This window comes from Molossus molossus, unplaced genomic scaffold (genome assembly GCF_014108415.1).
Source record: "Molossus molossus isolate mMolMol1 unplaced genomic scaffold, mMolMol1.p scaffold_m16_p_1, whole genome shotgun sequence".
In the NCBI taxonomy this organism is placed as follows: domain Eukaryota; kingdom Metazoa; phylum Chordata; class Mammalia; order Chiroptera; family Molossidae; genus Molossus; species Molossus molossus.
This window is the reverse complement of record NW_023425344.1, coordinates 120,828,811-120,846,300: the sequence shown is the minus strand read 5'-3', so window position 1 is coordinate 120,846,300 and position 17,490 is coordinate 120,828,811. Positions and strand designations below refer to the sequence as shown.

The 17,490-nt window shown below is 48.4% G+C and overlaps 1 protein-coding gene across 4 annotated transcripts in view; it reads left to right on the top strand.

The window, feature by feature from the left end:
• Positions 1–1,180: 1,180 nt before the first annotated feature.
• The window catches only part of SCAMP2 (secretory carrier membrane protein 2), a 28,091-nt gene continuing 11,781 nt past the window's right edge, over positions 1,181–17,490 (top strand). The window contains exons 1-7 of one of the 4 annotated variants that reach the window (XM_036268818.1): positions 1,192–1,342; positions 12,833–12,901; positions 13,328–13,426; positions 14,025–14,153; positions 15,384–15,501; positions 16,012–16,140; positions 16,736–16,895. In XM_036268818.1, coding sequence (XP_036124711.1) covers positions 1,286–1,342; positions 12,833–12,901; positions 13,328–13,426; positions 14,025–14,153; positions 15,384–15,501; positions 16,012–16,140; positions 16,736–16,895 — 761 coding nt within the window. In that variant the 5' untranslated portion in view covers positions 1,192–1,285. Of the gene's footprint in view, positions 1,343–12,832; positions 12,902–13,324; positions 13,427–14,024; positions 14,154–15,383; positions 15,502–16,011; positions 16,141–16,735; positions 16,896–17,490 lie in introns of all 4 variants that reach the window. The other 3 variants (XM_036268803.1, XM_036268795.1, XM_036268810.1) reach the window with 3 other exon arrangements.

Here is a 17,490-nt window from a genome sequence, read left to right as displayed (position 1 = left end):
GGTGGGCAAAAGAAGGTGTGAGAAGGACAGATAGATGCAGGGCCAAGAGGCCAAATTAAGAATTTGGGACTTTATGGAAAATAATTGAAGGATTTTTAAACATAAAGTTCCATAATAAGTTTGTCCCCTTTAAACAGATCTCTGATTACAACATGAACAAAATACCAATTTGCAGCCCTGTACTAGTCCAGGGTAAGGCATGGCATTGGCTGGATTCGGTGGTAGTAGAGATGAACAAAGCCAGAGAGATGAATAAATAAGGTAGTTCGTAGGGAGTGCAGCCACCTCCCCCATGGCTGATGGCTGCATTTCTAAATTCCTTCATTTACTTAACAAATTCTTGACTCTCAGGTTCAAATCTCAGCTTAGGCCCTAAACCTGTTTGGGCATCAGGAGACAAGGTCTAAAAGAAGCAGAGTTCAGCTAGTGTGGGGTTCAGCTGCACAATTGGTTCTTCAGAAGAGAACCCCTCTGCTCGGCCCCTGTCACCAGAACACTCCGCTTAGAAGTAGGCTCACACTCCTGTCCCCTGCCTGGACCAAAGCTGCTTCCCAAACTTGCCCTCCAGGGAAGTGAAGGGGTTAAGTGTCTGGCTCCCTTTTAGGTAGTTTCCTACACAAATCTAGATGCTGTCAGACCAAGAGGCAGCACTGATCCGCGACCAGTCCCGCAGGTAGAGCAACGAGGACTCTAGAGGGGGAGTGAGGATGAGGAGGGACAAGAGACACGAAATGGAGACAAGACAGGGCTCTGATCAAGTCTCGTTTATTCTGGGGAGATCCACAGTATCAACAAGCGATAAGTTTGTGGTAACCACCCCGAAGCAATTTCAGGTAAATATCATGTGTGGAACAAAAGATAAACAGAGCATAACTGGCTGAGTGAATGGTTACTTAAAGGAATGCAGAAACATTGTATGCAGAGATGCAGAGATATCCTGCCTTGGGGCAGGAGATGGCAGAGCAGATTTTAACAAAATAGATGCCATGCAAACAGTCTCCCACAGACCGGGTCACTGGCTCTCTAGTTCCAGGACGCCGCCGTCTGGGAAGCACAGAGCCAGAAAAAAGCGAGAGAACACGAGTATCAACCGCTGAGTGCTGAGCAAGAGGGCGGAGTGGACCTCTGTTACGTGAAGGATCACGCCCCTTGGGGAGGGCGCTGCGCCTGCGCTAGAACGGCCGTCTCGCTCCCGGAAGTGGAGGGTTTGCCTGGAAAGAGCCGCTGGGTCTCGGTGCCCGGAGGCAGAAACGTTCGCGGAGCTCGCCCGTCGCTCCCGACTGCCATGTCGGCCTTCGACACCAACCCCTTCGCGGACCCAATGGATGTAAACCCCTTCCAGGTAGAGCTTCCAACACACAGTTCTCTCTAGTTCCAAAGGCTGCCGCCCGGGCCTTTTCCGTCAGAGCCGGAGACGAGGCGTAGGAGGGACGGGCTGACTGCCCAATGGGAGAGCGGGCTCTGAAGGCTAGCCTATCGTAGCGTTTTGGGGGCGGGACTAGCAGCAGGTGGCCCGGCCGAGGGGCTAGGCGCACGACGAGGTGGGAACCTCTACCTGCCCAGACGAAACACCTCTGGCTGGGTACTGCTGGGGAAGAGGCCTGAAGCTGACTGCAGTTACTGTTAGCCTCAGAGAGAGTAATGACTTCACCTGAGGGGATGTGGCTGCCACAGTCCTGCAGTCTGAATTTGAGTCACGTTAGGGGAGGGGTGACAGCAGCTTAATGAGGATGGTGGAAACCTTAGTGGGATGGAGAAATGGAAATCCCAAGACAACTCCGTCCCCCTTCCCTCAACAGTCAATCTAGCGTATAAGATATAAGGGCCCCTGAGATTTGTCAGGAAAGGAAGGCTGGGGAGAGGATGAGGAACTGAAATGTGGTCTCGATACGAATTCCACACTTTGGCCATGTATCTACTTTGAACTGGATTGGCTAGATAGGAGAGATCAAGTTAGGGAGAGAGGGCTCTGAGGGTCTTCAAGCACAAGGAAGGTTGGTCAGATGGACCTGTGTGTGCTGGTAGGGTAGTTGAGATGCACTGACCTATGAGCTGGCCTTACATTTTAAACAAATGATGGAGGAAGAAACAGTCTTCTACTTAAAGCCAAAACATTTTTGCCTTTGAGCTAAGGGCACAGGGTCATTCTTTTTCCATGATGAATGGCTGGGACTGCTGTTAGTGCCCAAATTCCTGTGCCTCTTTTTTTTTTTTTTTATCCTCACCCGAGGACATTTTTCCATTTTTTGTTCAGGTAGAGTGGGAGGGAGAGAGAGGAACAGAGAGAAAGAGAGAAACATCGATGTGAAAGGAACACATCGAGTGGCTGCCTCCCGCACAACCGACCAGGGCCGGGGACAAACTGCAACCGAGGCACGCGCCCCTAGCGGGAACCGGACCCAGGTCTCTCAGGACCGCAGGCCGACGCTCTAACCGCTGAGCTAAACCGGCCAGGGCTCCTGTGCCTCTTGTTTCATGTCTGCTTAAAACCAATTCTAGTCCGGCCAGTGTGGCTCAGTGTTTGAGCGTCCACCCATGCATGCACCAAGAGGTCGCCGGTTTGATTCCCAGTCAGGGCACATACCCAGGTTGTGGGCCCGATCCCCAGTGGGGGGCATGCAGGAGGTGGCCAGTCAATATTCTCTCACATTGATATTTCAATCTCTTTCACTCTCACTTCCTCTCTCTGTAAAATCAATAAAAGAAAAACAAAAAAAACAATTCTAGGAAATTTTGCTTGTGCTGACTGGCGACTTAATGAGCCCCGAGGTTTCTGCTCTGTAAGGATGTCACCAGGCACATTAACTCATCCTACTTTGACTTTGGTCATTGGCAGCTTCAAAGTTTCCTGCAGGTGGAGGGGAAGTCCTTGGAGGGGTCCTTCCTGCAACTAACAGCATGAGTTTTCCCACCTTAAACCTTCTCAAGGATCAAAGCCAAGACCAAAGAGACTATAACAAAATTTCTGTACGCTGTCAGGAGAGGGAAATTTTTATGCTTCTTTCTTGGTCTCAAGGTGACTTAGCCAATGGGAGCCCTAAAGGCAAATTTTGGTAGCTTGTGTTTTGTAACATCAGGGATTAATTCTTATAGCTTAATGCTTTATGACAGGACCTTTACAAGGTCCTTGTCTCTTATGCAATTCAGTCATCACTGTTAGCTGAGTAAAGAAAAAACATTTGCATTTTATCTGCCAGTGTCTTCTATTAACTGTTTTGCTTTAATTACAAAACTGCTGTATAATAGTGGAGTTTGAGTTTTAGTAAGGATCTAGTAGCCTTTTGGTGTGCATGCTGTGTAATCATTTGCTTTTATTTGTCCTGTCAGAATCAGAAATAAAATGTCTGCTGATATCTGACAGAGGCGGTCAGCTGTCCAAAGATCCAGAGAGCTTGTCCCCAATGCTAGCAGTGGGGAAGATAGTTGGCCTTAGTTCATCCCTGTATTAATAGTAGCTTGAAATTCTTTTTTATCCACACCCGAGCACATTTTTCCATTTTTTGTTCAGATAGAGTGGGAGGGAAAGAGAGTAAGAGAGAGAGAGAGAGAGAGAGAGAGAAACATCGACGTGAAAGGGACACTTCAAGTGGCTGCCTCCCGCATGACCCAACAGGGCCAGGGATGAATCGCAACTGAGGTATGTGCCCTTAGCGGAAACCGAACCCAGGTCTCTGGACCACAGGCCGATGCTCTAACTGCTAAGCCAAACCGGCCAGGCCAGTAGCTTGAAAGTCTTATACTACATCTCCAGCCCCAGAAATGACTGTGCAAACTGTGGTAGAAGTAATTTCTGCATTCAAGCAAGACAGTCTGTCCATCAGGCAATTCCAGGATATGGCAGGACAGGAAGCAGCTTCCAGCCTGTGAAGAGCAACATCTGGTGGGGAGTCCTGTGTAGGAAGAAGAGAGTTGGCTGGCTGGCTGCGATTCTTCTCCTCCTTATGCTGGGCTGGGTTTTTCCTCTTGGTGCACAGTTGTGTGGGGAGAAGGAGCTTTGGAAATGACACCCCCAAGCGCCTTCTCCTGAAGAGTTGCCTTCCCTCTCCTTCTGATGGTAGTGTCTGGTTCCCTGACTGCCAGGGCTAGAATATTGGGAGGGTGCAGCCCAGCTTATTTTTACCCCTGGTGTTGGCACAGAACTCAGGAGACAGGCCATAGGCTCAGAAACTGTCACACTTAGCCAGCCTTCAGAACAAAGTCCTTTATTCCATCACTTGTTGGTGGGTTGTGAAAATATATTTAGCGTTCAGAGTCCATGGTGGACTATTAAAGCTGGGAATATCCTCAGAGGTCTATTCTGACCCCTTCAGTCTAGAGCTGAGAAAACCAAGAACCCAGTGAGGATGGGACATGCCAGAGTCATTGGCTAATTTGCAGCAGGAAGGGGCCCAGACCTGGGTCTCATTCCCAGAACAGCATTGTTTTAAAGGTTTTTGAAGCCCAAATGTTGGGGTTATTTAAGCCAGTTATGAAAAAATGTTACATTATCACCACCACCACCATTCTTAAAATGAGAGTACTGGTAGGGGTAAAAGTAACAAATTAGTATTAGCTAAGCTATTTTTTCCCCCAGTGTGTGGGATTGGAATAATTGTTTTATGCTTTTTAAGACAGTACTTTAGCCTTGCCAGTTTGGCTCAGCGGTTAGAGTGTCGGCCTGCAGACCAGAGAGTCCCGGGTTTGGTTCCCACCAGGGGCATGTTCCTCGGTTGCAGTTTGTCCCCGGCCCTGGTTGGGGTTGTATGGGTGGCGATCAGTCGATGTATCTCTCTCAGGTCGATGTCTCTCCTCCCCCCGCTCGTCCCACTCTATCTGAAGATAAATGCCAAAAAAAAAAGACAGTACTTTAAAGTAGCACATGTTCTGAGTAATAACCAGTCCTGAAAGGTGCTCAGAATTCTGTGGTTAAATAAGGTTGGGAATCACTACTTATTTTATTTGTTTTAAAGATTGCTAAGGCTTGTTAATTTGTTAAATGCTCTGAGAAATCCTACGGTAAAGACATTACTCAATTTTATTTGACCCAACGTTTCTCAAAGTTATTAAACCATAGAATCTTTCCTGCTAACTTTTGTAGTATTCCATGAAACGCCCAGTGCACCTTTAAGTTAACTTCCTTACTACCTGTGTTCTTTATCCACCCCTACTCCCACTCCTGCACCACACTATGGGCGTGGGCTTTTATGACCTCTTCCTTGTATATAGTTATGATTAGGATTATTAGAAAACTTCCTGCAAAGAGCCGTGAAAGGAAAGTTGTCACAAGAGTGCAGTAGAGGGTTTACCACACTTGGAGGAAGCAGGAAACTGTAAGCCAAGTGTTGTTAATTTCACAACCTTCAGTGGCACTCCTTAACCTCTCTATTAATGATGCTGCATCTGCTTTGTACCCTCTGGAGATGCAGGTCCTGCTTTGGACCAATTCTAGCGTGTCTGCTCCCAAAAGTTTCTCAGTCTTAGCCCTAGCCAGTTTGGCTCAGCGGTTAGAGAGTTGGCTCACAGACCGAAGAGTTGTGGGTTCAGTTCCAGTCAAGGGCAATGTACCTCCGTTGCAGATCGGTCCCCAGCCCTGGTTGGAGTTGTGCAGGAGGCAACCAATGTCTCTCACATCGATGTTGCTTGTTTGCTTGCTTGCCTGCTTTCTTTCTCTCCCCCCTACCCCCAACCAAAGATAAGTGGAAAAATATCCTTGTGTCAGGATTAAAAAATAAATTAAAAAAAAAGTTTCTCGGTCTTGTCGGGTGATGAGGAAGTAAAGGGCTAAAAAGTACTATAGTGTTCATTTGATTTTTCAGCAGTCCACCAACAAGCCGGTCACCCAGGCAAACGCCAGGGTTACTTTCCTCCTCAGTATTTCTGCCAGTTTACCCAGGTGGCCTGCATTGATCTTGAGGAGGGGAGTGGACCAGCTGGTGGTGCTAAACAGAGAAAGTCTTAGGTCTTTGTGAGTTTCCAAATCACACAGTATTACTTTCACATGTTACCTTTTTGCAGTTAAAAGATAATCTCAGTTGCTCAGCCAATGTGGCTCAGTGGTTGAGCATCGACCCATGCACCAAGAGGTCACCAGTTCAATTCCAGGTCGGGGCACATGCCCAGGTTGTGGGCCCAATCCCCATTGGGGGGCAGGCAGGAGGTGGCCAACAGATGTTCTCTCTCATTGATGTTTCTATCTCTCTCTCCCTCTCCCTTTCCTCTCTCTCTAAAATCAATAAAAGAAAAAAAAGATAATCTCAGTGGTATGGCTGCTTCCCAAGGATTTAAAACAGTTCTCCCCTATAGAAGGATAAAGTGGTGGCATAAACATGATTTAGGTATAAACAGAGTTACATGAAGTTCTCAGCACAGACACTGATGGATTTGCCACTTCCCAGAAAGGGTGGGTTCCAGCTTGACTCTAACTTTGGGAATTCTCAAAACCACCAGATGGACCTGCTGGGACTTTCCTGTGGGACAGGAGCATTGTCTCAAGAAATTTGTCTTATACATTTAGAGGTGTCCTGGAGTTCTGTGTTTGACTTTGTTCTCACTGTATACCTCTATGAGTAATTTCTTCGACTTATGTGGCTTCAGAATAGCATTCACATAACAATGACCCCAGATCTAGAACTCTGTCTAGCCCTCGCCTATCTCTTAAGCTTCAAACTAGTGTTCAGCTCTCACCTAGACGTTTCCACATAGATATATTCCATATGTGTCTCCAGTCTGACTCAGTATCTTCTCAGATCCTCCCCCTGTTCCCACACACCCACTCCTGAAAAACCTGTTCCTCTTGTCTCATGATCGCTTATCATTCTCAGTGGTGGTGGCCCTGTTCCCCAGTTACCCAAGCTGGCAACTCAACTCCTTCCTTTCCCTTCCCTGCCTCCTCCGTTTCTTGCCCTGCAGTAATGGCATACCCCTACCAACCCAGAGAGTGGCTAAACCTTTGACATCTACCCGAAAAGGGTCTCTGGAGTCTATCCCCAGCTGTCAGACTTTAGTTCAGTCCTCATTATCACCCAAGTGGACTGTTGTGTACCAGCCATTCTTCCTAGCATCCTTGTTCCCGGAGCGTTGTACTGTCTCCAGTGCTGGCAAAGACGATCATGGCAATCCCTGCTCACAATCTCTAGTTGTTCTCTATTGCCTAACGGGTAAAGTGCAAGCTCCTGAAGTCTGGCCCTACCCCTTCTTTAGGTTGGTTCTCTGGTGTTCCTGACTACTCTCTACACAACCTGCTCCACAGTCCCTAGAACGTTCTCCTGTTCCCTGAACACATGCAAGCTGTTTTTAAAGGTGCCAAGTCTTTGCAAATGCTATTTTAGTTTTCTCCTTTAGTTTTTGCTCAATTTTTTTTTCATCTCTCAACATCCAACTGAGATGCCACCTCAGTAAAGTCTTTCTTTTTATTTCTATTTTTATTTATTAAATTTTTTTTTTATCCTTACTTGAGGACACTTTTTTTTGCATTTATCTTCAGATAGAGCAGGAGGGAGAGAGGGAGGGAGAGAGAGAGAGAAACATCGACATGAGAGAGACACATTGACTGGTTACCACTCACATGACCCCAACTGGGGCCGGGGACAAACTGCAACTGAGGAATATGCCTTTGGCAGGAACCAAACCTGGGACTCTCTAGTCCGTAGGCCAACGCTCTAACTGCTGAGACAAACCAGCCAGGTCTATTTTTATTTTTTTAAAGAATAGTTTATTGCCCAGCCAGTGTAGCTCAGTGGTTGAGCATCGACCCATGAACCAAGAGGTCACTGGTTCGATTCCCAGTTGGGGCACATGCCCGGTCTCTGGGCTTGATCTCCAGTGGGGACGTGCAGGAGGCAGCTTATCGATGTGTCTCTTTCATTGATGTTTCTATTTCTCCCTCTCCCTTCCTCTCTTTCTAAAAAAAAAAAAAAAAAAATCAATAAAACATTAAAAAAAAAGAATATTGATTTTTGGAGAAAGAGGGAGAGAGAAACATCCATGTGAGAACACATTGATCTGCCTCCTACACAACCCCTGCTGGGGATCAAGCCCACAACCTGGGCATGTGCCCTGACAAGGAATCAGACTGAGACCTCTCAGTCCATGGGATGACACTCAATCCGCTGAGCCACATTGGCTGGGCATGGCTGTAATTTTGTTTTTCTATCCTCACCCGAGGATTTTTTTTTTTTTTTTTATTTATCTTCAGATAGAGTGGGAGGGAGAAAAAGGGAGAGAGAGTGATGCATCAACGTGAGAGGGACACATCAACGGGTTGCCTCCCGCAGGACCCGGCCAGGGCCAGGGACTAAACTGTAACCAAGGTACGTGCCCTTGGCTGGAATTGAACCCAAGACTCATTGGTCTGCGGGCCAGTGCTCTACCGCAGAGCCAAACTGGCTAGGGTGTGGCTGTAATTTTTAATGGCTGTTTAGGCCATTGAGAGGATGTGCACCAAAACATGCTTGTGTTTACTGCCATTGGATTTTTAAGTTGTTTTCTGCTTTTTTTTCTCCTATTGTAAATACTGGTGCAATAAATGTCTTTGCAGATACAGATTTTTTTTTTTTTAATTCTCACCTGAGGATATTCTTCCATTTACCCTCAGACAGAGTGGGAGGGGGAGAGGGAGAGAGAGAGAAACATTGATTCAAAAGAGACACATTGACTGGTTGCCTTCCGCACAGCCCTGACCAGGGCCAGGGACCTAACTGCAACCTAGGTACGTGCCCTTGACTGGAATCGAACCTGCGACTCTTTGGTCCGCGGGCTGACTCTCTAACCACTGAGCCAAACCAGCCTGGGCTACAGATACAGATATTTCCTTAGGATGAATTCTTAGGTTCTGGGTTAGAGAGTACCAAGGTTAACTGTGGCTCTTGGTGCACTTGGGACCCAGGCAGCCTCTCTGGGGATGATTGTTCTTTCTTGTTCTGTTATACAGAGCCTTCAAAGCAAATAGGACTTCACAGAGCTTCTAAAATATTGGTGACTCCATGCCTCCCAGAGAGAATGGCTGAGTTTTCTTAGCCCATGAGGTATTTATTTAACATTTATTTGGAGCCAGAAACAAACCCCATACTGGGAGCTTGGGTGGAGTGTAGGATGGGAAGGCAAGGAAAAGTCCTAGAGAGCTAGCTCACAGCAGGACCTGTGAACTGCATGGAAAGAACATTGTCAAACCAGTGTGTTTTTCAAGGCCCCTCCTGTGAGAGCTCTAGCTTAACTCTGCCTCTTTTCTCTTGGGTCCCTCACCCTCCAGTGCCATGGAAGTGTTCCCTTGCCCCAGAGCTGTGATGGGCCTTTGTTCACCTTCCTCCTGTCCTTTTGGAGCCCTGCCTTCCTCTGAGCCCTGCCCAGACCTCCCTTCTCCTCCCTTCCTGTCTTCATTCCACCCTGGGTCCTTGTGCACATGTCTCAGCTACCAGATCGTGGACTCCATCCGGAAAGACAAGAGCTTGTTTGTCTTGGTGTGTCCCTCACACTGTAACTGTTAACTGAATGAAAATAACTGAGTTCAGGAACATTTTATTTGTTATAAGTTGAGTAAAAGGCATTAGCCAGTCTGGGGCCTTTGGTACTGAGGGAGTTTTAGGTTACTTCTTTGTAGGTGAAACTTAGCTCTCGCTATCCTTTTGAATAACTACTTGACCCACTTATGAATTAGTTGGTGCTCTATGAATGGGAAAGAAGATAGTTGCTGTTGACTTCTTTTTTGTGACTCAGAGTAAAAGCTGAGGATCCTCATTCAGGCCAGTGTGGTCCTTAGATATAAGACTCTCTACATGTGTTCCCCAAGAAGGACTTCTCTGAGGCTTAGGAATAAATAAATGAACAGAAGCAGTTGCCCCAGTCTCTCATGGTCCCCTCATCAGTGTCATTCGGAGTGGGGTTCATTCGTTCAACTACACATTGATGTAGCACCTTCTGTTTGTCAGGCACTATACCAGGATTTGTGGGGTGCACTGCTGAACAAGGTAGAACTGGACCTTTCCCTCCCAGGTTCACCACTTTTGTCTTTGGAGACAGACAGCCTTGGATTCAGAGTCAGGTTCAGCCACTACTTCTGAGATCTTGGACAAGCTTCTTCCCCTCTCTGAGCAGAGGCTTTCTCCAGCTATAAATTACAAATACTCCTCCCTCACAGGGTGGTCATGAGGTGGAATGAGGAGGAGAGGGTGTAACTTTTCTCAGACAGGGCTCCTCAGCTGAGCCACAGGACACCAAAATTGACTGGAGTGACTTTCCATTCTCTCAAGGATGGAATATAACCAGATGGTTCAAGATGCACAGGAGAGAAGTTAAGTCATTGCAGACAGTGGATGCCTTAGGGTAGTGGGGCTTAATTCTCTCAAGGAACCGGGTTGAGAAAGGCTGGTAGAACCTTCTTTTTGGATGGCTTGACACAGTGGCTAGTTCTGGGGTGACTAGAATTTCACAGTAGCATCCTGGTGTGATAAACCTGGCATATAGTAGACACTCAGTAAATGTCAGCTCCTCTCCTCAATCCCTCCTCCTCCCTACCTCTATCCCCAGGCCTCAACTTCTCTTGAAGCCACCCACATCTTTCAGAAAAGTCCAGGTTTCTTTAAATGGGAAGTATCCTTGGCTCCCAGAGTGTTCCTATTCCAGGCTCTTCTTCCCAGGTAAGGTGCTTCTGGGCCCTGGGGCTGCCGCTGTGATGCAGGTGCCTCCTTCTCTATGCCCTAGCATTTGGGCAGTGCCTCCTAGAGAAAGCAGAGGGCCTACAACCTGCAGCATTTATTCTCAGACATTACTTGAGCTTCTGTTCTGCACAGGCTGTACACCAAGCACTAGGAAGCCAGAATGTGAACTAGATTCCTGGCTGCAGAGTTTGTAGCCTGCAAGTGGGGACAGGATTTGTTTATGGTGAGCCTGTTGTCTTTTTCCATATAGAAAATTTGAGGGGATTCCCTGGGGGGTCTATTTAATGTTAACATTGTATTTAAAAATCCAGCCTATATAGGTTTCCTGGTGGAGGTGAGGCTGGTCCAGACGGACAGGAGCGTCTGAATGAGTCATGAGTGATAGTTGAGATGTGTAGATCGGGAAGCCTAGGTGGGGCCTGTAATAGGGGCCTTGCCAGAGTCCAGTGGCAGTCTGCTTACCCTTCACACCTGTTTCTCCCAGAACTCAGACATTGCTGATGAGCTGGACCTGAGCCCCATACCTATATGTGTGGGGAAGAGGGAGTGTATAGAAACTCTGCCTGGTGAGGGGCAGGATGAAGACAGACTGGCCTCAGGCAAGCAGGGAGGCTGCTTGGGTGAAGAGGGTGTCAAGGAGCCCTGTTCAGGTCCTAGGCTGGAAAGACTGGCCTTGGCAGAGATCAGATGGGTAAGGGAAGATTAAAAACTTAGCACAGGCTCGCCCTGGCCGGTTTGGCTCAGCGGTTAGAGCGTCGGCCTGCGGTACAGAAAAACTTAGCACAGGCTGTGTTGAGGATATTTTTGTATTTTTTGAAAAGAGTCTAGGGGGTGCCTGGCTGGTATGGCTCAGTGGTTGAGCATCAACCCATGCATCAAGAGACTGACTGATCTCTTTGATTGTGGCTGATTCCCGGTCAGGGCACATGCCCAGGTTGTGGGCCCAATCCCCAGTGGGGGGCGTGTAGGAGGCCGCCAATTGTGTTCTCTCTCATCGATGTTTCTATCTCTCTCTCTCTCTCACTTCCTCTCTCTGTAAAACCAATAAAGGAAAAAAATTTTTTAATTAAAGTCATTTAAAAAAAAAAAAAAAAAAGTATACAGGGGGGAGAAAAAGAACCAAAAACATTTTCTTGGCTTTTTATCCGAGCCCTTTATATCTTTTTATTCCTAGTAAGTATGCTTGATTTAATCAAGTCAGCACTGGCACCCAGCAGCATGTTTTTGTTCTAGGACCTTAAGCTATCCTTTTAAAAATAAGAGGAATAGCCCTGGCCGGTTTGGCTCAGCGGTTAGAGCGTTGGTCTGCGGTCCGGAGAGACCCAGGTTCGGTTCCCGCTAAGGGCATGTACCTTGGTTGCAGTTTGTCCCCAGCCCCGGTTGGGTCATGTGGGTGGCAACCACTCGATGTGTCGCTCTCACGTCGATGTTTCTCTCTCTCTCCCTCTCACTCTATCTGAACAAAATATCGAAAAATGTCCTCGGGTGAGGATAAAAAAAAAAAAAGAGGAATAAAATAGCGCTGGCTGGTTTGGTTCAGCAGTAGAGTGTTGGCCCGTGGACCAATGAGTCTTGGGTTCAATTCCGGCCAAGGGTGAGTACCTCAGTTGTGGTTTTTCCCCGGCCCTGGTCAGTGTCGTGTGGGAGGTAACCAGTCGATGTGTCCCACTCATGTCGATGTTTCTCTCTCTCTCCCTCCCATTCTATCTGAAGATAAATAGAAAAATATCCTTGGGTGAGGATTTAAAAATAAAAGGAATAAAATAGTAAATAAAACATTACAGAAAGGTTATAAAGTGAAAAATTTCCACCCATTCACCACCACCCCTACCAAAAAACCCCACTCCCTGGAGGTAAATTCTATGAACTGTTACGAATCTAGAAAGGGTACTAACAAGAACATGTATAGTGGTGATTCCCAGGCCTCAGAGTGTAAAGCTTGCTTTTTATCTCTTCTTGGAAGTCATCTGGACTGAACCCCTATTTTTCCAGAAAAGGAAAAGAGATTGCAGCTCTATGTGGCAGTGGTTGGGCACAGGAGCCTTCAGAAGAGGCTGCTCAGGACACTAGTAAGGGCCATCAGCCTCCTCGCTTCAGCCGGCATCATGGGATTGCCTGCTGGCCTTGAGATGGTGATGTCCCTTCTTCACTAAGGTTCTCTTTTCTCCTCAGCATCTAATGGCTCTTTTTCACCTTCTCAGGATCCCTCTGTGACCCAGCTGACCAGTGCCCCACAAGGTGGCCTAGCTGAATTTAACCCCTTCTCAGAGGTTGGTGAGCGTGTCCTCTTTCTGAGTCCCCGGGTCCTCTGGATGGTGCTGGGGTCTCTGGGGCAAGGAGCCTTGGCAAGACAGAGTGTTCTGAGAATCAGCAGTTCTCAGAGGGATAGTCTTAATGTGAACTTGAGGGGTGGGGTTAAGATGAGGAAGCCACCAGTCCTCTCCTTGAGGTTCATGATCTGGGCTCTTTCCTGAAGAGAGCAGGGCAGTGCCAGGATCTCTGGATCCAAAAAGGTCAGGGGTGCTGGGTTAGGCATCATTGCCCAGAGCTTGAGGCTTGTTGGCCAAGAAGCTACAGAGGGAGGCCCAGAGGGAGTACTCCTCATAGGAAGAGCACATCACTCACCCTACTGTGGGTTTGCTCCCACATGGCCAACTGGTGGAGTCTCACTTGCTCCTTTGATCTTCCCCAAGCAGACAAATGCAGCAACAACAGTTCCTGTCACCCAGCTCCCTGGGCCCTCGCAGCCAGCAGTTCTCCAGCCCTCAGTGGAACCAACCCAGCCAACCCCCCAGGTACTGTTGACAAAGATCCCTTTTGCCTCTCCTTTCCAGAAAGGGAAGCACCCAGACTAGTAGCTGAGTCCTGAGATCGAGTGGTGGGCAGAGGGCCTTATTCTCTGGCTCTCCTTCAAGGGCCCTCTTGATAATCTCTTTGGAGCTTGTCACTTGCATGTGGAGGGTCTGCTCACCTAACCCTCCCCCCACCTCAATGGCAGCACTAGAAAAAATAAGCCCTGCCCTGGCTGGTTTGGCCCAGCGGTTAGACTGTTGGCCTGTGGACCAGAGAATCCCGGGTTCGGTTCCCACTAGGGGCACGTACGAAAAAAAGAAAAAATAAGCCCTACTCACTAGTCTGGGCTCCTGGGTGTCTTCAGACAAAACATTGCCCGTCACGCCATTCCAGGTCCTTCTGGGGCCTTTTCTTACTCAGGGCCTGAAATCTAACCTCATTTATTCCTGTCTTCCTTCTTATTTTCCTTTGTCCCTTCAATAATTACTGTGAATCTTGTCTGTTTGGTACCCAACTTTCCACCCCCTTGCCTCACTGTTCTACCCCACGCTCCTCACTGCCCCTGGTGAGCATGACCCACAGTGGAGTTGTATGTTGCAGCTCCTGCTTAGACAGGCCAGCAAATTCCTGCCTACCAGATTCCTGGCAGTGAGCAAGCTCTCAGAGAGGCAGATGCTACTAGGAGGAGATAGTATTCTCAGAGACAGCTACATGAAAAAGCTTCCGAAGGTAGGCAAAGTATAGGTGAGCGTGAGTGAGGGCGAGGTGCCTGGAGCCTGCCAAGCTAGACATTGGACTCTAGTGGGCCCCAGACTGCTCCCATCATCTGACCAGACTTACTCTGAAAGTACTGCCCCTGCATGGAACCCTAGGACCCTGAGCCCCACCCACAGCCCTATGAGGCAAGGCTTAGAGGCAGAGGACACTTTCTTGTTCAACTGGGTAGTGAGTCCTGGATCCAGCTCACCTGAAGTCACTGACTTGGGGAAATAGGCTAAGACCCTTACAGTGATCAATTATGGTCCTGCTTATACCCCTAAGTGCCCAAAATTTACCTCCTTAATGGAGAACTTATTTTGGAGAGAGAGAGAGGGGACACACATACATATGTACACCTATGCCTGTGAGATAACCACTTTGGTATTTGCTCCCTAAAAAAGGACTGTAGACTTCTGGAGGAACTGGGCTCCAGTAACTGCAGCACCCAGCAGGAGCAGGACTATAGGCTGGAACTCTGGGCCCAGCTCTGCTCAGCCTCATGTAGAATTCCCTAGCTGTGTCACTTGGACGCCCTGCTCTGCATGGAGAGGGGTTAAAACTTGAACTCTGCATGCTGTGAAAGCCAGGCAGAGCAGGCCAACCCTAAGGAACTGTCCTGGGATGTAGCCATTCACAGTACAGGTGGACCTCAGGGCAGTTCCTGGGAGTGGAGCAGGTGAAGGTGCTTGAATATACATCTCTCAGGTTCCAGGTACACACAGTATGGCCTCAAGTGCCTCCTCTCCCGACTCATCCTAGCAGATTTACACTGTTTCCCTTCACATACACACCCTCCAGGCTCTTCAGGCGAAGCTTGGATCTCTGGGTGTCTGACTACAGTGCAGTCTGTTGTGAGGCCTTTTGCCCTTTGCTATCACCCCAAAAGTCAGTATAATTTAACTTGGCCTGGACTACAGTATGGAAGATGGTTCTCCTATCTCAAGCTTCAGAATGAAGGGGAGAGGAAAACCCTGGTAATGGCAAAGGGGTCAGAGGTATTGTAAGGGCAGTGGGGGACAGGTCACCTTGGCCTCTCTGTGGTGGTCTCAGATAACCAAGACATTGGGGATTGGGACTGCCTCTGGGACTTCCAGATGGCTGTCCCTGTGTGGGGCATGGGCCCTGTGACTTCCTGTCAGGTCAACACTGTCCCTCTATCTTTCATGTTCGGCTGCCTCCTGCTTCCCTGTTTGGCTCCAGGCTGTGGCCTCTGCAGCCCAGGCAAGCCTGCTCCGGCAACAGGAAGAACTGGACAGGAAAGCAGCCGAGCTAGAACGCAAGGAACGAGAGCTACAGAACACTGTGGCCAACTTACATGGTAAGGGAGGCCACCTGAGGTCCTGTGTTACCAGGAGAGTTTCCTCAGCCTGCTTGTTCCTGGGGCAGCCTCAAGTCTTTGCTGAGCTCTTGATCATCTTAGAATGGTGCTGGTCCTGGGGCGAGCAGTAAGGTGAAATCAGGAGACCTGTAGTGTAACCTTAATGGGTGTAGATTATTTCTGTACTTCTTTCCAGCTGTAAAGTTTTTTGATAGAGTGGGGGCACTGGTGCCACGATTCCTTGGTTATAGGCTGTTCAAAAAAGTAATCACTTAGGCTGTTTAGCTCTGTGTTTCTCAGTGCATTTGAGTCTGTTATCTTGGACTGAGCTTGTGGATGTTTATGTCCCATCATCCTTTTCCTTCCTACTTTATACCCATGAAAACTCTGGGCCCTGCTTACCGGTGCCCCTCTGGGGGTCTTGGGTTGGCCCATAAACGGGGCCAGCATGTGCACTGTGCCCTGCTGCTGCTGAAGCTGGGCCTCATCTCATCATCTCTTTCTACACAGTGAGAGAGAACAATTGGCCGCCCTTGCCCTTGTGGTGCCCTGTCAAGCCCTGCTTCTATCAGGACTTCTCCACAGAGATCCCTGCTGACTATCAGCGGATATGCAAGATGCTCTACTATCTCTGGATGTGTGAGTCCAGCTCCTGCCCCTCTGAGCTCAAGGCTGAAATGGGCTGTGTCTTGAGAGCCCTATCTATGCTCTGGTTGCTCCTACCTGGCAGACTCTAGCCTTCCTCAGTGCAAGTTGGGTTGGGGTGGGGGACCTTTACCCACATAATTGGCACTCTGAAGTTTGCTCTCTGTCCTGGGAACCTCCTTTCAAGAGCAAGTCCAGATCATGAATCAAGTTGGGTAGGACCAGCTGGAGGTTTCTGAGTTCCTGTGGAGCTCATTGCACTAAAAGGTCCTCTTTAGGTGAAGGCCTCTCCTCCCTACAGATCCCTGGGCTATTTAGGAGTGAGGATAAAAGACTCCCTGTTGCTTCCCTGTGGGCTATCCATGGCCACCCCTTAAATACCTGGGCTGTCCCATCATATCTTAGAAGCTTGGTTGGGTCCCTGGTTTTGAGGTCCCAGAAAAGGAAGATGGGAGCTAGTCCTGCCTGGGTACAGGCAGCTTCCCTGACAGCATGGACCTCCTCTCCTCTCCAGGGGGTGGTTTGCCACATCTGGGAGCCCTTCAGCCACCTTGGCATCAGCCCACATCTGTCTCCCCCACTTCCACAGTGCATTCAGTGACTCTGTTTCTGAATCTGCTTGCCTGCCTGGCCTGGTTCTTAGTCGATAGCAGCAAGGGCGTGGACTTTGGCCTCTCAATCCTGTGGTTTGTGATCTTCACCCCCTGTGCCTTCCTTTGTTGGTACCGACCCATCTATAAGGCCTTCAGGTAAGCGGGACTGGGGTGAGGGGGGAGTGTATGGCTGACATCCCAGGTAGCGAGCCAAGGGCCATGAGCCCTAGGGCCCCATTCCAGTAAGAGCAGAATAGAATCATGGGAAATTCCCATTCCTGCCCAGAGTTGTCAGGGATTAGGAGGCAGTTTCCTCACTCGTATTTGAGGTCTATTCTGGGCCCTGTCCTTAGACTAGGAAAAGAGACCAAGAGAGAGGTACAGGAGCCTTACTTGTCCTTCTACTGCACCCAGTCTGTTTGGTGCAAAAGGATTTCAGTCACTGGGAAAAGGGAAGGGACTTCCTAGCTCTCTTCTGAAGTTCTAGGGCAGCGATTTTCAACCGGTGTGCTGCAGAAAATTTTAAAATATGCAGTGCTTCTCTATTTAGTCAGGGGCACTGACCTCTTTTTCCTTAGATTGTCAATAAAATAATGACAACAGTGAACACAATAGTAGCTATTCAGTGTGAATGAATCAAAATTATACCTTTTTCTTTTTTTGTCAGATTGACAAAAAAATATGTTTTTTGGTGCGCCACAGAATTTTAGTAGTTTATATGTGCCATGAGATGAGAAGGGTTGAAAATCAC